The sequence below is a fragment of the Sorex araneus genome, chromosome 2, assembly GCF_027595985.1.
Source record: "Sorex araneus isolate mSorAra2 chromosome 2, mSorAra2.pri, whole genome shotgun sequence".
Classification (NCBI taxonomy): Eukaryota; Metazoa; Chordata; class Mammalia; order Eulipotyphla; family Soricidae; genus Sorex; species Sorex araneus.
The window spans coordinates 316,773,848-316,795,528 of NC_073303.1; the positions used below are offsets into that span (position 1 = coordinate 316,773,848).

The following is a 21,681-nucleotide window of genomic DNA, read 5'->3' on the forward strand; positions in this document are numbered from 1 at the left end:
GGGCTCCCTAGGCCCCACCAGGAGTGATACCTGAGCACAGAATCAGGAGTAACCCTGAGCACTTCTGGGTGTGCCTCCCCACTTCAAAAAAAAGGAACTGTGGGGCCGGAGTGATAGCACAGCGGGTAGGGCGTTTGCCTTGCACGCGGCCGACCTGGGTTCGATCCCCGGCATCCCATATGGTCCCCCAAGCACCGCCAGGAGTAATTCCTGAGTGCAGAGCCAGGAGTCACCCCTGAGCATCGCTGGGTGTGACCCAAAAAGCAAAAAAAAAAAAAAAAAGGAACTGTAGCAGAGAGATAGTAAAGCAGGGAAGGCACTTGCCTTGCACATGGCCAACCTGGACTCAATACCTGGCATCCTATATGGTCCCCTGAACCCACCAGGAGTGACCCCTGAGCATAGAGCCAGCAATAAGCCCTGAGCACTGACAGTTGTGGCCCAAACAAAAAGAACAGCAAATAAATGCAGAAAATAGCAATAAAGATACAATGAAAATAAAATCAAATCAGCAAATTAAAAAATTAGTTATCTGAAGAATGAGAAAATTGACTCACTTTGATTGGTCTCGATCTGCTATCCATGATTTTAATAAATTAGTAGAGAATTAAGAGGAAACAGGAGTTAAAAGAAAACATTAGCTACTTTGAAAACTGAAGTAAAAGTATGTATTTTCTGGAGGGTATTTCTTCTTAATTAGCTATGTTTGGACTTTAATAATATTCTTTTACTTTAACTGAAGCCTACTACTGGGCTGAGGGGGAAACATCTAACTGATTCCCATTCACACAAGCCTGTGGAAGCCAGGGCCCTGTCAGGAGCACTCGAGCTGAGGCCTTCGGGCTGACAAGTTCAGGAGAGCAGCTCTGCAGATAGCACAGTCTTGGTGGAACAAGCTGGAAGCCGCCCTGGGCTGGAGTGTCCGTGGCCTGAAGAAAGCAGGGTGGACCTTCAGGCCCATATCTGTGACTTCCACAGGTCAGTGCCTGTTGCCGGAGCATCTCCAATTTGCCCTTTTGTTGAACAAGACTGAGCTAGAGGAATTCCCGCCTGGCAGCACTCTGAGGTACCAATGCCGCCCTGGGTACTTCAAGAGAACCTTCTCGCTCTCCTGCCTTCCCGGCTCAGTCTGGACACTGCCACCCCCCATGGCCTGCAAGAGTAAGTAACTCCCCAGGACTTCTCCCCTTCTAAGACACAAAGACCTGCCTCTGAAGCTGTCCTCCCAGCTCCCGCAGGAGACACCCCTCCGCTCCTACTCCCTCCGCTCATAGGCCCTCTCTTGATTGCAACCCACACCAGCTCCTTTCCAGAGAATGAGCCTCCCAAACACAAGGCAGTGCTGAGGATGGCTCTGCTCTGCTCCTCAGGGGTCTCTCACAGCCTCTTGGAGGAAACTCAGAGATGGTGCAGGGAGGAGAGCGTGGGCAGTGAGGCAATGAGCGGAGAGGAGTCCTGGAGTCTGCGCTGGCCAGGCGAATAGCAACCAATCCAGAGGATAGTTTTTAGGGGCAGGAAAAAAAGTTCCCAGCTACCTGGCCTGGGCTGCACACGGGAAGTCTTTCTGGAAGGGGCACTAAGTGTCACCTGTCCAGAGATGGCCTCCAAGTGCTCAAGGGGACAAAAGTTCTGGAACCCCAAAGGCTCCTCCTGAGCCCCCACCTCTAGGACCTCACAACTGCCAGGAGAGCTGAGAGCAGCTCCAGGTGCTGCCACTATTTCCACAGAGAAGTCGTGCCCGTTGCCGCCAGATGTCCACAATGGCAGAGTGGAGGCCACCAGCTTGGAGTTCGGGGCTGTCATCAACTACACATGTGAGGACGGGTGAGTGGATCATTGTGATGTTCGGGAAAACTGCTGCAAAGTGAAACACTAATTTCTGAATCATCCTCACGGAAAGAGAGTTAAGCAATGGGGTTTCTAAGCGGAGGTGGCAATCTGACCCTGGCCTTGAACAACCTTTGGAATAATGGTGGGGCGGGAAGGAACTAAACCCATGTGGGATGAAGCTGTGAGTCTGGGGAAAGTGAGGCAGTTAGAGAAACAAGAGTTTCCCTCTGGATCCCCAGGCAGAGCCCCACTCTTGAGTACGGTTCACGCTCGGTGTTGCTAAGGGAACCTGAGTGTTGCTGAGGGGAGCTGAGTGTTGCTGAGTGCTGCTGAGGGAAGCTGAGTGCTGCTGAGGGGAGCTGAGTGTTGCTGAGTGCTGCTGAGGGGAGCTTGGGGGAAGCTGAGTGTTGCAGTGTTGTGGAGGGGAGCTGAAGGGAGCTGAGCTCGGGATCTAACAATCATGATTCTGCTCAGATTCCGCCTCATCGGGAAGTCCTCAGCCCTGTGCTTGATCTCAGAGAACACGCTCATGTGGGACCAGGAGCCCCCCATCTGTGACCGTGAGTCAAACAAATCCTTTCTCTCGCCTTTATGGAGGGGCTGCAATCCCCAGAACACATCAGTCACGCTCCTCCCAGGCAGGAGGGTACCCAGAGGGTTCGAGACAGCTTCAAAGTTCTCGAGGCACTGGGACATCTTGTTCGCTGCATCCTGGAGGCTTTCTGAGCTGCAGCGCCTTCCTAACTCCTGGGGCAGGGGCATGTGAAGAGCATCAAGCCTGATTTTCCTGCCATGTGATTGGAAATGGGTGGGTTCCGCAGCGCCCTCTGGTGACCTCTGTGGAGAGAAGCATGAGGGGTTGTTCTCTGAGGCTGGGGGTCACTGCTCAGGTGCCTGCGCTCTGCACCCCGGAGCAGGCGAGCCATCGGTCCTGCCCTTTGAGCTTGTACTCTGGGACTTGCTGCCACACTCCTTGTGGCAAGCTCTTTAGAAGAGCAAACTGCTCTGCACTCTGGTTCTCCTCTCTGGGGAGGTGAGGGAGCTGTTCAAATGGCTCAAGAGGGTCCCAAAGGCACCTACCACGGCCATGGATGCTGGAGTACTGTACAGCCATGAGGGGAGAAGTATGTGGGGACACAGACTGTGCAGGATGCAGAGGAACACTGATGACAACACACGTGGCCCATGGCGTGTAGTGAGCACAGAGCTTCACCTGTTCTGTGCTGAGTGTTCTGTTCTGCGTACCTGGCCACCATGGTCCTGTAGACCTTGACACTTATTGGAGGATCTGACACAATCAGGTTTAATATAATACCTTATTTAACCATTTCTAATTGTTTTACACGTTTTTATTCCTTATTTCCTCGTGTCTCGCATTTTTTAAGTTATCAAGTGTTTTTGTTATTTCTGAGTCTTCAGTCACCTTTTCATCTTATGCTCACTTGATTTTCTTCTTATGCTCACTTTAGAGGATAAAATAATCACCACAGGGGCTGAAGCGAATAACACAGTGGGTAGGGCGTTTGCCTTGCACACGGCTAATCTGGGTTCGATTCCCAGCGTCCCATGTGGTCCCCTGAGCACTGCCAGGGGTAATTCCTGAGTGCAGAGCCAGGAGTGACTCCTGTGCATCTCTGGGTATGACCCAAAAAGCAAAAAATAAAATAAAATAAAATAAAATGATCACCACAGAGTTCACATCTCAAACAAGAACCCAGCACTCTGGAACACTGCGGTCTTTCTTCTGTGGCATCTGTCAACTCACATGCCTCTCGGACCATTCTGCTGCATTTCTAGAACAGCCATGCTTTGCTGGACTCCCCACTCTCTCTGACTTTTCCTCCAATCCTATGGCCTTCAGAGCAAGTCAAAATTGAAACAAAAGCATGTTTGTATTGTAAATTTCCTGACAATGAATTTTGTAAACAATTTTCCCAGTATGACTTCTTTGCACGCCAACACCCTGTTTCCTGGCAGCTTCAAAGCTGGCTGCACTGGGCCACGCTCAGACTTGGCTGGGAAGTGTCCAGGTGGCACTGCCTTCATGTCTGTGCCTCTCACTTCCTGTGGCTTCTTGACCCTACAGTTTGCCCAAACAACAGCCATGGTGACTCTGCTCCTCTCAGGCAGGCTCCTCTGACTCACACCTCCGCCCTCCTGGCGCCCAGTGGAGGAGGCTCTCCTTTCCGGTCTTGGTGCCGCTTACGTGACATCTGGCCTCGCTCCCAGCCCTGTTCCTCTTCTCCGTGTGTGTGAGCATTGGAGACCCCATGCAAATGTTGATTCCCGTGATTGAATTTTACCACTAGAGAATTTTTATCTGATCTTTTCTTCTTAATTGCTCCTAGTTCTTTCCAAAAGTTTATGCTTTGAGTGTTTTTTCCTCAAATAGGTGAAGTTATTTTAACTCTCTGGATGGCGGTTCCTCTATCTCAAGTCCTCGCAACTAATTTTCATTGTCAGTGATTACTCTGGGACTTCTTTATGTGATTGTTTCTCTGCTGGGAAGGTAGTGTAGGGTGGCCTTGTTTGATCCTCATGACCCCCAGCCACAGGAGCCGACCCACTAGGAGAAGTTTTGTTCTAATGGATTGTACCAAATGCTGCTTCAAACCTCTGAGGGATTTTTGTGAACAAGTCTACACTCCTTTCACAGGGGTGCCGAGTTATACCATCCAGGCTTGGGAAATGGGTTGGTAAGATTTCCATCCTCTATATTACTTAGACATTTGAAGGGACTTCCATGTGAAGTTTAAAATTCTCTCTTGATCCACTCTAGCTTTCTGTATGTTCTGGGATGGAGATGCATAATTTATACTTTTATTTGTACCCCAGCTTTTTTTTGCTTTTTGGGTCACACCTGGTGATGCACAGGGGTTACTCCTGGCTTTCCACTTAGGAATTACTCCTGGTGGTGCTCAGGGGACCATATGGGATGCTGGGAATCGAACCCGGGTTGGCCGCATGCAAGGCAAACGCCCTATCCACTGTGCTATCTCTCCAGCCCAGTACCCCTTAGATTTTTAATCTGTTTAACATGTGGTTGTTATCAGCTCGATATTATCATACGTGTATAAATCTACTCAAACTGTTTCCTGCCACCACAGGTGGGTGCTATCTCTTCCCTGCTCAGTTTCACTGAGGGCGGGGAGTGGCTCAAAGCAGAGGGTCCTGAGGCCAGTGTTCTGTGCTGCACCACCCCCAAGCACCACTGGGCCAAGGGCCAGGCAGCAGATGGACAGTGACGGCCAAACTCACAGGAAGTGGTACCTGGGCCCCCAGGGCAGTGCTGGGGGCCGCTAGGAGCAGTGAACAAACAAATAGATCAACTTTCTACTTTAGCATGAGTTTCACATTATTGTTTAATTTGTAACTCAATAACAAAAATGAAAATTATGAAGTCAGATGGAAGAGTTGTTGGGAATGGTCAGGGCCTCGGCAAGCACAGGTTGCTTGGTGAGTGCAGAGTTCCCAGGGCCACGTAGAGAGGGGGAGTCGGACACAGCTGTGGCATCAGTTGGTTCAATAGAGGCGAAAAGCTTACTAGGAAAGGTGGAAGGTGTCAAGTTTCCACACCCACAAGCTTGGTCTCACTGGATATTTTTAGTTATCTTTAATTGTAAAAAATACAAAAGCGTGGGGAAGGGGTGATGTGATGTGTGTTCACGGGCTCTCAGGGCGGTCACTCCTGGCAGGACTTTGACAACCTGATGGGGTGTGAAGATCAAACCTGGGTTGACCACATGCAAGCCTGATGCCCTCCTGTTCTCTCTCTCTCTCTCTCTCTCTCTCTCTCTCTCTCTCTCTCTCTCTCTCTCTCTCTCTCTCATCCTGATTCACTTTCTCTGACCCTGCTTCCTTTCCAGCCATTCCCTGCGAGAGCCCCCCACCCATCACCAATGGACGCATCACTAATTCCTACTTGAGCAACTTCCTCTATGGGACTGTGGTAACTTATGAATGCAACAAGGGCAGAGGCCGCCAGGGGCAGTTCCAGCTGGTAGGGGAGAAGTCCATTTACTGCACCAGCAAGGACAATCGTGTGGGGGTCTGGAGCAGTCCTGCCCCTCTGTGCATCCAGCCTGGCACATGCACACCTCCAGATGTTGAGAACGGACTCTGGAAGCCTGAGAACAAAAGCCTGTTTCACTTAGGTGACACTGTCCAGCTGTGGTGTCAACCTGGCTTTGACCTGAAGGGCCCCCGAAGCGCGCGGTGCAGACCTGAGAACAAGTGGGAGCCAGCATTGCCCAGCTGTTCCCGCCGTGAGTCCAGGGGCCACATCTATCCTAGGTAGTATGGGGACAAGAAAGCCAAGGAGAGAGGTATGTGAGCCATAAAGAGCTCCAGCCCTAGAAGCCTCCTCCACAGTGGTTCTTGCCTCTCCCCACCCCCATGGCAGCCCCTGCCCACTGGGAAGGGTGGGCAGCAAACACTGTCACACACCTCTTATAGGTGGGCATCCTTCCATGGGACAGAGAGAGGGTCTGCACAGTAGAGCAAGCCCAGGTGGCCTGTGCCTAGGAAAACGGAGGCCGGTATGGGTCACCCTTGTGGACATGAGAGTGGGGAGGCCATACAATCATGCTGCAGTTGGATGCCATTTCTGACCCAGCAGGGGACAACTGATTGCGTGGAACCATCCGCTTCCCCCACTGGGACCCACATTAGCCCCCAAAGTGCCAGGGCCTCACTTCTTCCTGGTCTCTCTGGCCCCTTTCATTAAGGAACCCTGGGGCCACTCAGAGCAGTTATGGTGACCCTGTTTCTTGCCCCTCACAGGGTGCCGGCCACCCCCAGAGATCCTGCATGGCTGGCACACAGCAGTCCAGCAGGAGCTTTTCCCTCCTGGGGCCCAAGTGTCCTATACCTGTGAGCCAGGCTATTGGCTGGACGGGGCTGCTTCCCTGCACTGCACGCCCCAGGGGGCTTGGAGCCCAGTGCCCCCCCGATGCACAGGTACCCCAACTCACAATCAGCCCAGCTTCCCTGCCCGGTGCCCATCTGCCAGACTTGTTCCTGTGGATGGCCCTTTTCACAGAGAGACCGTGCGCTGCCTTCCGGGACCGGCTTCGCCATGGCAGGGTACTCCTTCCGCTCAGCCTCCAGCCAGGAGCCAAGGTCTCCTTCGAATGTGAGGAGGGGTGAGTGCATGCTGCGAGGATGACCTAGGGCTGGGTGCAGGGTGGGGGCGGGGGGCAGCTGTATCCTGAGAATGGGCAGAGGCAGGAAAGAGGCAAATGTGCAAAGGTGATGACAAGCAGACGCTGAGCAGAGATGTGGCCGCTTGGAGAAAGGGATGGACACTCGAAAAAGCTGATCCAGAAGTTTGCAGTGAAGGAAGGTCATGGACGAAGACATGGAGTGCAAGAGGCCCAGGGAGTTGGGCAGGGCTGGCTGGTCCTTGGGGAGTTCTGGTCTAGTGGCTCACATCTGGGACTGAGCTGTGCAGAGAAAGAGGCATTCAACCCCACCCCACAGCACCCACAGAGGCCCAGGGACGTTGTTGCTGGGGCACAATGCTTAGAGGACCCCATCCTTCCCTGGACAGTTGGGTTCTCTCTGCACTGCCCTGGGCCACATGTTACATTCAGGAACTTCCCACCAGGGTCTGCAGGAACCTCCCTCTGGCTTCCTGATGCTCCCTGGCACACAGCCTGCCTAGGGCTGATTCTTCCTGAAAGCAAGATCCAGAGGCCTGTGGGACAGGAGCCTGTGGGGCTAGATTCCTTGTTCCCTCAAGGCCTAATGAGAGGGGGGCGCAGAGGTGTCTCCCTGCACCTGTCCCACCAGAACTCAAAGTCTTCCCAGGAGCTTGGCACTCAGTGCCTCTCTCAGTGGTCAAAGCGTGTGAGCTGAACACCACCCTCAGGTCTAAGGGCAGAGGGCAGGGCCCAGCAGGTAGGAAGATAGGGGTGTGGGGTCCTCACTCGCCATGCCCTGTTCCCAGATTCCGCCTGCAAGGCAGCTCGGCCCGTCACTGCGTCCTGGAAAGAGGCCAGAGCCTGTGGAATGGCAAAACTCCCAAGTGTGAGCGTGAGTGTTGCCGGGGTCCCAGAGCAGCCAACACCTGCTTCTGCTTCTCTTCGGTTTTAATGGCACCACGTTGGGTGATTTCCTGGGGAAAGCACTTAGGGCAGCCTGGTGGAGTCCCCAGCTATCTCCAGGGGCACTAGTATGTGCCTGGGACCCAAAATAGCCTCCTAAGAGAGGCAAATTTTCAGTCTGACCTGGTGAGACTTGCTCCCTGTCAGAGGGACAGTACCTCTGGCGCCATCCTCTCCTCTGTTCCTGTCCACAATGCACACGATGTCTGTCTCCTCCCTGCAGCCAGCCCAGCCTTGAGAGGATGCTCTTCTACCTTGTATTCTTCCCAGAAATCTTCTGTACACCACCCCTGCCGATCCTCCATGGGAGCCACTCCAGGGAGTCTCTGGGAAATGTTCCCTATGGGGAAGAGGTGACCTATGCCTGCGACCCCCATCCGGATCCACACATGACCTTCAACCTCATTGGGGAAAGCACCATCCGCTGTGGCAATGACAGTCAGGGGCAGGGGGTGTGGAGCGGCCCTGTACCCCGCTGTGAGACCGCTCGGCGGACCCCAGGTCAGTGCCCCCCGGGACTGATGCAACTCCAGACCAGTTCCCCCAGCACTGATATGACCCCAGGTCAGTGTCCTGACCCAGGATTGATGACCCCAGGTTGGTGACTCCAGGGACCGGTACCCCTGGGGATGATGTGACCCCAGGGACTCATATGACCCCAGGTTGATGCCCTTCCTGGCCGCACTCCTTTGAATATTCTCTCTGGATTTTGGGGAACTTGTTCTTAGCATGCCCACCCCCGCCCAAGATCCTCCACGGACACCTCATTGGAGGACACACGTCTCCATACCATCCTGGGATGTCCATCAACTATTCCTGTGACCCCGGCTATGTTCCTGATGGCGTACCATTCGTGTATTGCACCCACCTGGGCACCTGGAGTACCACCAACCATGCCTGCAGAGGTACTAAGGCACTGGATGAGGATAAGATGCTGAGAGGGTGGAGGAAGGTCCCTTGCGATAGGAGCAAAAAAGTGTTTTCTTCTCAGAAATCTTCTGTACACCACCCCTGCCGATCCTCCATGGGAGCCACTCCAGGAAGTCTCTGGGAAATGTTCCCTATGGGGAAGAGGTGACCTATGCCTGCGACCCCCATCCGGATCCACACATGACCTTCAACCTCATTGGGGAAAGCACCATCCGCTGTGGCAATGACAGTCAGGGGCAGGGGGTGTGGAGCGGCCCTGTACCCCGCTGTGAGACCGCTCGGACCCCAGGTCAGTGCCCTGAGACTGATGTGACCTCATGTCAGAGTACCAGCCTAGCCAAGGGAGTATGAGTATGCCCAGATACTGATACTGCCAGGTAGTCTGAAGCCCTGATAGAACCACCCAAGGTTCTCTGGAGTACTGATGCCACCTGGATACTCTGAAGCACTAATGCCACCCAGGGTACTCCAGGGTAAAAATACCACCCAGGGTACTCTGGCAGTGAATTTTCTATCACCTTGCTAGGAACACCTGGCCAGCGCTAGTGCCCAGAACATCTCTATCAGTGGTTAATCCACTGGAAATACCATGTCAGAGGGTCCTTGCATCTCTCCCCTAGCAGACACCTGTGTGCACAGCAGCTATGCCCCCACACCAGCAGACATCTGTGTGTACAGCAACTATGTCCTAGTCTCCCCTGCAGACAACTGTGTGCACAGCTGCTGGGACCCATCCCCCCGCAGACACCTGTGTGCACAGTGGCTGTGCCCCTGTCCCCCAGCAGACACCTGTGTGCACAGTGACTGTGCCCCTGTCCCCCCGCAGACACCTGTGTGCACAGCGGCTCTGACATCTGACTGTTCACATTCTGATGACGAGGCAACTGCATCATTCCCAAGGGTGTTCAGTGGGTGGAGCTTGTATGAGTCCCTCTACGTTCTGATGATCACTGAGCTTTGTGGGTACTGATGTCCCAGTGGGTTTTACAAGAAAAGGTCTTGCGCCCACCAGAGATCATGAGTAGCTGAACACAGTGCTCTGACCTCCACTGAGTAGGAAGGAGCTACAGGAGGTGAGGACACAGCCCTGGGGACAGGCAGGGCCACCTTCCCTCTGCACTGCCTCAGAGTTGCTCATCAGTCTCAGGGGTTCCTCCAGTGTTACTTCCGGGTGACCACAGAAATGACTGCTCAGAAGGCGGCTGCCTGTGTGACCCAATGGTGAGTCTCTACACCCACCTCACTCTGTTTCCTTCCCAGGACAGTCTTGCACAGTGCCCCCGGCACCCCTCAATGGCAGGGTGCTGACAGAGTCAGACACCCAGGTTGGATCAGCAGCTCACTACTCCTGTGATGAAGGGTGAGTAGTTTCCGGATGCTGCCTCAGATCCAGAGGGAACTGCCCAGAAGTTGGTCCCACAGTTTCTCCCTCGCAGTGCCTGCCTTAGAGGGGGCAGCACGCTGAGCATCAGACAGTGATCAGCTCTGCAAACACCCAGACACACAATCCCCACTGCCTTGGCGGGTGTACACAGTGAAGGAATAAATGAGGGAATGTTCCAGGGATGAGGCCAAGCTGACCCTTTCTGGCCCAGTGTGCGGTATAGAAGGAAGCACTATCCTGTGGCTCACCTCTTAGGTAGGCACCATGCTCCCCCATACTCCCCTACAGCTCTCCAAGGCACCCCCTGCCTTCCAGGCCTCAGGCTAGAGCCTCACTCCACCCAGCCTCTGCCCAGAGGTCAGAGCATGCAGCCTCGCCTGCAACCTGCAACAGTTTGGGGCTCCAAGGCCCTGAGTGCAGTAGGGGTTGTTCTGGCTTCTGAGTGTGCCCATCCCATTCTTGGCTTCCAGGTATCGGCTCACTGGTTCTCCATCTGCAATCTGCATCCTGTCAGGCCAGAGTGTCACTTGGGACAAGGAGGCACCGGGTTGTGAGGGTGAGTCGAGCCAGCATCCCCAAGCGCTGGTGACATCCTGACTCTCAGGCCCTCTTCCTCACATTGTTCTACTGGTTCTTCTGTTGGGGCAGGAGGGGGGCATTCATTGGAGCCCATGGTTGGACTCCAGGTGAACCACCCCCCACACACCTACGCCAGAAAACCCTCCCAGTGTAAATCCAGTGACAGGGAAGGAATAAAAGTGCCAGCTTTTATTCACATTAACACCCCAGCACAGACAGGCTGAGTATGGATCAGCCTTCCTCCTGGTGCCGGCCGGCAGAGCAAAAGGGGATCATGATTTCTCATACTTCCTCCAGCTCTGGAATTCTGCAGTCTGATGCATAGCACTGAGTCAGACCCCTAAAGGTCTAGGGGTCTGAATACTGCCCACATCCTACACCACCATTCACCTGCCCTGCTACCACAGGCTCCTGATCCTGTCACACAGGTGTGCTCTCAGCTCTGGGTGCTTCTCCTGTTCAGCCCCTCCATATCCTCAATAACGTATTGCAAGGACCCCAAAATTCAGTGAACTACGGGAGCACAGAAGATCACAGGCATGAATTATGAATGGCAGGCAGCACTCAGCACCCCACACTCAGACCCCCAAGCTCAGGCCTCCAGGCCCCGACCCCCAGACTGACTCCCAGGCTCAGACTCCAAGATTCAGATCCCCAGACTCAGACTCCCCAGACCCAGCACTCTAGACTCAGACTCCCAGACCAACTCTCAAGACTCAGGCCCCTAGGTTCAGACACCCGGACTTTAACCCCAGGCCAGCTCCAGGCTCAGCGCTCTGTTGAGACATGCCTACCACCTCATAGGGCGCTGACCTCTACTTCGTGTTGCCTCTGCTGGACTTCCTCACTTACTCTTAACTTTTCCATACTCTGACACACACACTAGAAAAGTTAGTCTGAATGACAAAACTAAAAGCTTTTCTGTGCAGTCATAAGAGTGTGGGGCCGGGGGCTGGAGCGATAGCACAGCAGTAGGGCATTTGCCTTGCACAAGGCCAACCCGGGTTTGATTCCCAGCATCCCATATGATCCCCCGAGCACCACCAGGAGTTATTTCTGAGTGCATGAGCCAGGAGTAAACCCTGTGCATCGCCGGATGTAACCCAAAAAGCAAAAAAAGAGAGAGTGGGGTCAGGATTGGGGGTCACATGGCAATTCCCAGAACCCCAGAATGTCGAGGTCCCTTGCGATAGGAGCAAAAAAGTGTTTTCTTCTCAGAAATCTTCTGTACACCACCCCTGCCGATCCTCCACGGGAGACACTCCAGGAAGTCTCTGGGAAATGTTCCCTATGGGGAAGAGGTGACCTATGCCTGCGACTCCCATCCGGATCCACACATGACCTTCAACCTCATTGGGGAAAGCACCATCCGCTGTGGCAATGACAGTCAGGGGCAGGGGGTGTGGAGCGGCCCTGTACCCCGCTGTGAGACCGCTCGGCGGACCCCAGGTCAGTGCCCCCCGGGACTGATGCAACTCCAGACCAGTTCCCCCAGCATTGATATGACCCCAGGTCAGTGTCCTGACCCAGGATTGATGACCCCAGGTTGGTGACTCCAGGGACCGGTACCCCTGGGGATGATGTGACCCCAGGGACTCATATGACCCCAGGTTGATGCCCTTCCTGGCCGCACTCCTTTGAATATTCTCTCTGGATTTTGGGGAACTTGTTCTTAGCATGCCCACCCCCGCCCAAGATCCTCCACGGACACCTCATTGGAGGACACACGTCTCCATACCATCCTGGGATGTCCATCAACTATTCCTGTGACCCCGGCTATGTTCCTGATGGCGTACCATTCGTGTATTGCACCCACCTGGGCACCTGGAGTACCACCAACCATGCCTGCAGAGGTACTAAGGCACTGGATGAGGATAAGATGCTGAGAGGGTGGAGGAAGGTCCCTTGCGATAGGAGCAAAAAAGTGTTTTCTTCTCAGAAATCTTCTGTACACCACCCCTGCCGATCCTCCACGGGAGCCACTCCAGGAAGTCTCTGGGAAATGTTCCCTATGGGGAAGAGGTGACCTATGCCTGCGACCCCCATCCGGATCCACACATGACCTTCAACCTCATTGGGGAAAGCACCATCCGCTGTGGCAATGACAGTCAGGGGCAGGGGGTGTGGAGCGGCCCTGTACCCCGCTGTGAGACCGCTCGGCGGACCCCAGGTCAGTGCCCCCCGGGACTGATGCAACTCCAGACCAGTTCCCCCAGCACTGATATGATCCCAGGTCAGTGTCCTGACCCAGGATTGATGACCCCAGGTTGGTGACTCCAGGGACCGGTACCCCTGGGGATGATGTGACCCCAGGTCAGTGACCCCAGGGACTCATGTGACCCCAGGTTGATGCCCTTCCTGGCCGCACTCCTTTGAATATCTCTCTGGATTTTGGGGAACTTGTTCTTAGCATGCCCACCCCCGCCCAAGATCCTCCACGGACACCTCATTGGAGGACACACGTCTCCATACCATCTTGGGATGTCCATCAACTATTCCTGTGACCCCGGCTATGTTCCTGATGGCGTACCATTCGTGTATTGCACCCACCTGGGCACCTGGAGTACCACCAACCATGCCTGCAGAGGTACTAAGGCACTGGATGAGGATAAGATGCTGAGAGGGTGGAGGAGTCAGGTCACCCGGCATCCAAAAGTGAGGGGAGGCAGCTGCCAGGAGCACCCACCCACCTGGCTGGGAGCTCCAATGGGCGGCAAGAGCTTCAGGAACACAACCTAGTTCTGAATAGCTCAGGACCACACTCCCAGGATGTGGACAGGGAGGCACCTAGTGGGGGTCCAGGGTACCTGCACCTTGTCTGTCCACTGAGGAACAAGGCCTCCCAGTGGAGAGGGAGGGGCCCAGGGCTAGAGGCCATAAGGCAGGTCCTCTCCTTCCAGAACAAGCCCTAAGTCACTCCTCACTTCTGTCCTCAAAGTCCTCATGGCAGGAGCCTCTGTGAGCTGCACCACATCGTTGGCTCAGCGCTCCTTTCTGAAAGTGCTCCAGGCCCTTTAGCTCATGTGAACTCATCTCTGGAAGGGGCTGGGCAGTGACCCTGCTGCCCATCTGTTAACCCAAGATGCAAAGGACCCTGCCATGAACTGTGCACTGCCACCCCCACCCCACCCCTTCACCACCTGTTTTGGGGGATCGGTCCAAGCAGTCACTTGCTTTCTGTTCGTCCTTTCTGGCCAGGGCAAAGTTGTCAGGTGTGAAAAGCAGTATGTCCCCTGTACTGTGCTTCCAAGACCCTCACTCACTCCTCAAGAGTGCCCTTCAACCCTAGGTCTGACTTGAGGAGGCTAAGAGAAGTCCCACTGGCCACAGTGTCAGCTCTCCTGCCATGGTTTTTGGGAATGTGCCTCCATCCTCAGAGGCCCCAGCCTGAGCTGGCTCTCCTGGGTGGTTCCAGAGAAAAGCCAGTGGTGCAAGACATGTTCCACCACATCCTGCTCCTTCAGAGTCTTTTAATGAACCATCAGAATAGACTGTCAGGAGAGCACAGGTCATACACTTTAATACCCTTTACCATATCGGTTCTTAAAAAATAACACAGACTCATGTGGAACCTATTACAGCAGGAAAGCAGTAGGAAAGGCACTCAACATTAATGGTCCAGCAGAGGAAGAAGGCAAAACAAAGGGTGAGCAAAGTGAAAAGATCATCTTCATACTCAGAATTATTATGATTCACAGACATCTTTCCTCTGTGTTGAAATTAACCAAAAATGTGCGTTTACTCACAGATCAAGATGCGCTCCTATGTGGAGCACCCAGAGAGTTACCCGAGATGCCTATCACTTACAAGGGTTTATGCCTGAACTTCCAACCTGTCCCCAACCCTCCATGCAGAATTAGAAGTCCACCATTTAAGGCGTCTAGAATGCACAGTTGTTCTGTTTTCCCTTCTGAGAGGGAGGCAGGAGTGGGGATCCTGACGCTGATACTGAGGGGTACTTGCAGCTCTCCCTGAAGTAGGCCCATGCATGCTCTGGGCAAGGCAGCTCTCTCCAGACCAGTGTTTCGCTCCTAGGGAACAGTAATGTCCACTTCCTGTTTGTTTCATTTCAGAAGTATTTTGTCACCTCCCACACTTGGTGAATGGAATCTGGAAGGAGTCCACAGCACAGTCAGTCTACCGCTATGGGGACAATGTGACTGTGCAGTGTGATTTTGGGCACACTCCGGAAGGTAGTCCTTGGAGCCAGTGTCAGGCGAATGGCACCTGGGTCCCATCTCTGGCCCTGTGCGTGACTGGTAAGCACGAGTGCAAGGAACAGCTCTGCCTGGTCCCACTGCTGCTCAACTTCATCCACTTCATTCTGGGACCATGGTGGGAGGTACGTGACATACAGACAGGAGGATGTACAACCCCCAGCCCTCTCCCAGAACCTTCATCAGGGAGAGCCAGACACCTTTGCTCCTAATTCCCAGTCCACACGCTCCTGTATGTACCCTTGCTACCTCCTCATGGGAGGACTGTAGATAGCAGCATGAGAGTGAGCACACGTCCAACCCTGTACCAGACCCCAGTTAGAAGATGAACCAATCCCTGAAGCTCTGACACAGGGACAACAAACTGGGTGGGGATAGACCCTAAGAGCTCAGGTCAGAGGAGTGGGGCAATAATTTCCTACCATATTGCAGCACTAGAATTATTACAACCTAGTAAGCTAAAAGTGTAGGCTCAGAGGATCCACAGGTCTAACGAGACTGTGAGAGTAAAGCCAAGGTCTTCTGTCAGGAACTTGAGACCAGGGTTGCAAGTAGATGGTGGGGTGTGGAGGCCCCAGCTTCAACATGGTGGCATGTGCCTAACCCAGATCCTCTCTCCCCTTCAGGTGCCTGGCCTGCTCTCCTGGCAGGTAAGTGAGGAGCTTTCCAGCTTCCTCCAGGGTGAGGACCAGGCAGGCTGACATATGAGGGACTGAACTCCGACCTTGCTGATCCCCTAGGGAGAAAGAGGAGGTCAGGTCAGATGGGGTTGGGGGATAGGCAATGGGGTACTCAGAGCTGCCCCCACACAGCCCTGGGTCCTGGTTTTTCACATACGAGCAATCAGTTGAGGTTCAGAAGTCTCAGTCTCACATATTCTATTTAACAGTCACATATGTTGCACTACAGAATGTTGTGATTTTGTTATTGCTACAAATTGCAATTAATAAGCCAGCACTAAGTGGTGGTCATTCCTTACTGTGTCTATCTAAATTATTAGATCCTCACAGCAGGGAGCAACCTGCTCTGGATCTTTGTGGTGTTTCTGTTAAGACCAGCTTGTGTTAAGACCATCTTTGTGTTAGGCTTGTTAAGACCACGCAGTGTTAAGACCAGTATATCGATCACCACAAGCTCTCTGTTACGTTTTCACTCAACAGCTCACGTGGGTGACAGCAGTGGCAGAAACAGTGACCTTTTTATCCTAGATAGCCACTCAACTGCATCAGGGCCTTTTATTTCTCCTCCTCCATTTGCCACTTGCTGCTCTCCACTTCTGTGTTCTCTTTTCTCTGCCCCAGGGACAGTATCAACAGCAACAGCAGCATGGGTGGGCAGCAAATGCCCCTTCTACAGAGCTGCTGTTTTGGGTTTTTTGTTTGTTTGTCTAAGTACACAGTGTATATCCCGACCCCTTAGTTATTTCTGGTGATGGGAGCTATTTCTATAAAATCATCTGATTGGGAAGGCAAATCAGCTCATGTATGCAAATTACAATAAGGAGTGATTGTGGGAGCACCAATCAAATCACACATGCCCTTGTAACACAGCCTTCTCTTTGCTTTGAAAACTGGGAACATCCACTGGGGTGGTGTCAGGACCTTTACACAAAGGCCAGCTCTGCTCAGCCCTTCCAGCATACAAGCAACACTCCTGGACAGTTTGCTTCAGGGACAGGAATAGTGTATTAGCAGGGAGTAGGAGGGCTAGTAGCCGGTGCTTACACAAGACTCGTGGGCAGACAAGGGAAGCTATAAACTGCTACAATAGCAGTTGGCCCAGAGCTTAAATATGCCCTGTTCACCTCACTGTATCCCTGTGGACTGAAAAACAACTGTGCTAGGAAGGGAGCAGAAGGGAGCAGCAGAAGGGAGTCCTTCAAGCTAAGCCCATTGGGGGTAGCACAGTTTATAAGGACATTTTTAAAGATCACTGGCATCTCTTGTGGAATAAGACACCAAGACAGATTTCCACCTGTGGGACACTTTCTGACCTTGTTTTCTTGCTCAGGCTCACTCTCAGCTGTGATTCTCTTCATTTTACTTCTTGTCGCTTCTTATTGGATAAGTCTAAGGTGTAGAAAAGGGTAAGTACAGCTACATTCTTTCAGAAAATGTTGTCACTGAATTTGCCTCCTCCTAGAAATCAAGGGAAGTCAAAGAAACAGTGGAACAATGATGGGGAGATAGTTGTTCCAATGTCTCAGTGTGATGGTGGCAAATGCTGCTCCTTATACAAATGTGCAGAGAGGGTAAAGTGGGGATTAAGCAGGACACCTCCCATCTATCCACCCCAGTTCTGACTGTTGGACTGGATGGTCCAAGAGTTGTGTCCTCACCCAAGATGCTACTTACCCACAAGGTGGGACTTTGGGAGGCTTTCCCAGAAGAGCTTTTACAACAGCTTTCAGTTCTTCAGGTACAGGTACATTAAGCCCTAATATTAAAATGAAGGTGCTTTCTAAAATAAAATTGAACTGATTATTTTTTTCTTGCTGCCCATTAGCAACAGTCCAGGCAAAAAATGTGAGGAAGTAAGTGTCCACCTACATCCTCAAGAAGACAAGGTCTCTATTCATGCTCTGTCTCTGCAACCAACTCAGGAAAATACCAGGTATCAAACAGACACAGATATAAGTATTGGCAACAACTCAGATATTGCAATGGAAGCAGTGTGCAAAGAACTGCATTAGGTAGAAACCCAAAGAAGTCAGAAAGTACTTGAGGTGGCAATGTTTGTGGGGTTATTTTTTCCCTCACGGTTTCCTCTCAACCAAGTTATCGCAGTATTAATGTCACTTTCTGTACAAATCCTGGGCCCCACACAAAACCAAAGACTAGGAAGCCTTTTCTCTGCCTTAAAGCTGATGTGGTGTTGCATTGTGAACTGTGGAGCTGGCCAAGCATACTGTGAGTAAAAAATTCCCTATCGTTTCAGGTGTACTTCTGGACCCAGTCCAAACATGAACAGTGCCAGTCAGAAATTGATTGGAAAAGAACTAATATGAGTCCTACATCTTACAATGGCTTATAGAAAGGTAGACTTGCATTGCAAGGAAATGGCCAGCAGGACCCTCTCTAGTCCCTGTGCAGAAAGTGCCTTCTGCTGGGAGATCATGGGTGCATCCCAGGGCTCAGAAAGAAGAGTTCCAGCAAATGTCCTATTCCTTTCAACTTACCAAGTTTATAGTCTGGGACTCATGAAAGAGAATTTGAAAACAGGAGGAAGTCATGAAAAAACAAATAAGACACATATTTGTATATCTCAGAACTTTCATTTTGCTTCCATCTCTGCTCATCTTTAATGTATCTTTTTAAAAACATATTCTTTCATAAGTAACTGTACCTGTTTAATACAGGAAAGAAAAAACTCTGCCGAATAAAGGCACATGATCAATTTTCAATTTCGCAGAATAAAGTAATTTGGCTTATGAAAGGCATTGAATGATTGTGAAAAGCACTGAATAAAGTCCAGTTACAAACTCAACTGACAGTGGCAGAATACTTGCACCTCTGATGATTAAAGTCATTGGATTGTTAGGATTAAATATGTGACCATCTCAAGGCTAATAGGCAAAGAATGGGAGCAGCATCAGGCACCAGTTTCACCAACAATCCAGAACACAGGTGTCAAACTGCTTGGAGCTTTAGCATATCCCCCACTCCCTGACTGCTCCCAAGCACACGGCCAACCGCTGCTCTCCCGGGAGGGGCCCAGCTCCTAGACACCTGCTCAGGCCCCGCCTTCCCCCGCCCCCATCTCTGATCTCTGGTGCACACAGGCCGCCGCCGTGCTCTGTGGGGCCCCAGACCCACAGTCTGTGCAGTCTCTGAACCACACAGGCCGAAGGTCGTGCTCGGTGGGTTCCAGGCCTACAGTCTCTGGACCACACAGGCCGCCTGCTGCGCTCTGTAGGGCCCGGGCCTAGGACGCCCTGTCCACGCGGCCTCCTCGGGACTTCGTGCCCGGCTCGGCTCCCGGCCCCGACCTGTGTCCCGGCAGTGGCGGCCCACAGGGTCCCCGAGGAGAGACGGGGCTACGGGCACTGCCGTGCCCGCCTTACCAGAGCTGCTTTCGTGTGGGCTCACCTCTCTCGCAGCCCAGAGAAAGGACTACCCGTGCCCAGGCCGTGGGTTCTCCCAGCCCCGACTCAGCCCTCAGCCCCGACCGCCATTCCTGACCAGCAGACTTCCGGGGCGGGGCCGGCCTTGCGGCAGGAAGTGCCACCGAGTGTGGGCGGGGCCAAGCGAGCCCATTGGGCGGAGGGAAACGGGCCACACCCCTCCGTCACAGAGGCCCCGCCCCACCGCCTAGGACGGCCTCAGACCCTCTGGATTGACCGCAGGGCTCTGAGGCTCTTCCCCTCAGGCACCCAACCCGGTTCTGAGGGGCGGTTCTGGGCGCGGACTCCCCAGGTCCTCGAAATGCCGGAGCTCCCCAGCCGCACCAGGAGCCACGCTGCCCTCCGCTGCTGGGCCAGGACCCTCTCCGCGGCACTGCTGCTCATGCTGCCCAGGCCCTATGGTAGAGAGGGTGTGGCCGAGGGCGAGTCCGCCGGACGCGAGTGACCTCAGAGTCACGGCGAAGCTCCCGTCAGGCGGGGCTCGGGGCCGGGGGGAGCGCCAGGGCTGCTCTCTGGGCTCTTGTGCTGGGGTCCCCGGGGACAGAGGACGTGTTGGAGATGGACAGAGGCACGGGGCCATGGCTGCTGCCGCACCTCGGGGGACACGTCCCCAGTACCCTGCGGGCTTGCCCAGCGGGTGGCCGCTCCGACCACCCCAGCACCACCGCACCCACCCTGGGCCTCGCCTGCCCGGGACCAGCCAGTTCCGCGGGCCAAAGGACACCTGTTCTGGCAGGTCTCGCAGCCACTGCAGAGGGACAGGCTTGGTGGTCCCCAGAAGACCCCGAATATGGTCATGATCCCTGAGCTCCACACAGAGTGTGGGTCCCCAGGCTGGGCACGTGATACCAGTGTCGAAGGACAGCAGAAGTGAGGCTAGAATCGCCCTTGCCAGGTGGTAGATTTGATGACACCCAGGTTTGTCTACTCCGTGCAGGGGAAGGTGCGGTGTGTGCAGTGAGTGCACAGTGAACGTGAGCAGTCAGCTGATAGGGGACAGTGGTGTGAGCAGTGAGTGTGCAGGGGAGCGTGTGGAGTGAGCAATCGGCAGATAGGGGAGAGTGGTGTGACCAGCGAGTGTGCAGGGGAGCGTGTGGAGTGAGCAGTCAGTGGATAGGGGAGAGTGGTGTGAGCAGTGAGTATGCAAGGGAGTGTGGAGTGAGCAGTCAGCCAATAAGGGACAGTGGTTTGAGCAGTGAGTGTGCAGGGGAGAGTGTGAAGTAAGCAGTCAGTGTGCAGGGGAGAGTGTGGAGTGAGCAGTCAGCGGATAGAGGAGAGTGGTGTGAGCAGTGAGTTTTCAGGGGAGAGTGTGCAGTGAGGAGTCAGCAGAGAGGGGACAGTGGTGTGAGTAATGAATGTACAGGGGAGAGTGTGGAGTGAGCAGTGAGTGTGCAGGGCAGAGTGTGGAGTGAGCAGTTAGTGGATAGGGGAGAGTGGTGTGAGCAGTGAGTGTGCAGGGGAGAGTGTGGAGTGAGCAGTGAATGTGCAGGGCAGAGTGTGGAGTGAGCAGTCAGCGGATAGGGGAGAGTGGTGTGAGCAGTGATTGTGCAGGGTAGAGTGTGGTGTGAGCAGTGAGTGCAGGGGAGAAGAGGAGCCCAGCAGGGACTACAGAGTAGCTTAGTGGAGCCAAGCTGCCCAGCTACGTTTGCCCAGCTGCCTCTTGGTACTGTCTTGCTGATTGTGTACTGCACTCACTCACCCCTGGTTAGTTCAGAATCGCCTGCGGGACTCTCATTGCCAACCCTGAGTGATCTAACAAGTCTGGGACAGGAGTGGAATAGTTGGCATGGATGGCACTTGATGTTTGCTACCTCTGAAATCCTTAGTAGCATGACAGTTGTGAGGTGGCCCTCGCCCACATATGCTAAGTAAATGTTAGCCTAGGCTTGTCCATGCTGGTTCTCAAGTTCCTGGGGAATGAAAATGCAGCTTGTTTTCCAGAAAACCGAAGTTGGCAAATTGGGTGTTATCTGAATCTCATCACACACTCCCACCACTGTGGCACATACAAGGGGCATTCTGGAAGACCAGACTTGGACCTTTTCATTACCTCCCTGCTCCTGTGTGTGGTGGAAGAGAAACTTTCACTGTTCTCCCTCTCTTATCTCTAGATACCTGTGGTGAGCCACCAAAATTCAAAACTATGAAGCTCCTGGGTGACAGTAAACCCCATTATTATCCTGGAGAGAGAATATTTTATAAGTGTCGTGCCGGACATGACCATAAATTAAATCATCCATTAATGGTGCATTGTCAGCAAAATAACAGCTGGCTCCATATTGATGAAGCTTGTGTCCATAAGTAAAAAGATGTTTCTGATGTTTTGCCGTCTGCGCAGGACATTTTTGTGCACTATGATCCTTTCCTCACTCTCAGCTATGGTCTTATTTCAAACTAGGTTGTAGTTTGTTATGCAAGCTGTGAAACAATCACAGCTAATATTTTCTTTATTATAGCTACCTGGGTAAATGTTATCGTAGTTTTCTCCATATAATGCTTTGGTCAAAAAAT

General features: G+C 53.1%; 1 protein-coding gene across 1 annotated transcript; it reads left to right on the forward strand.

Annotated features, from left to right (window-relative positions):
• Positions 1 to 1,046: 1,046 nt before the first annotated feature.
• LOC105943272 (complement receptor type 1-like) lies at positions 1,047 to 18,323 on the forward strand (the record flags this gene model as incomplete). The annotated part of the gene is made up of 20 exons (XM_055124806.1): positions 1,047 to 1,161; positions 1,728 to 1,824; positions 2,305 to 2,390; positions 5,697 to 6,095; positions 6,613 to 6,789; positions 6,872 to 6,974; positions 7,781 to 7,866; positions 8,208 to 8,438; positions 8,666 to 8,842; positions 8,929 to 9,156; positions 10,128 to 10,227; positions 10,722 to 10,807; positions 12,049 to 12,279; positions 12,507 to 12,683; positions 12,770 to 13,000; positions 14,904 to 15,089; positions 15,674 to 15,697; positions 17,058 to 17,133; positions 17,553 to 17,660; positions 17,985 to 18,323. Coding segments are annotated over 20 exons (2,988 nt in total), but the record flags the coding sequence as incomplete, so codon positions are not given.
• Positions 18,324 to 21,681: the final 3,358 nt, after the last annotated feature.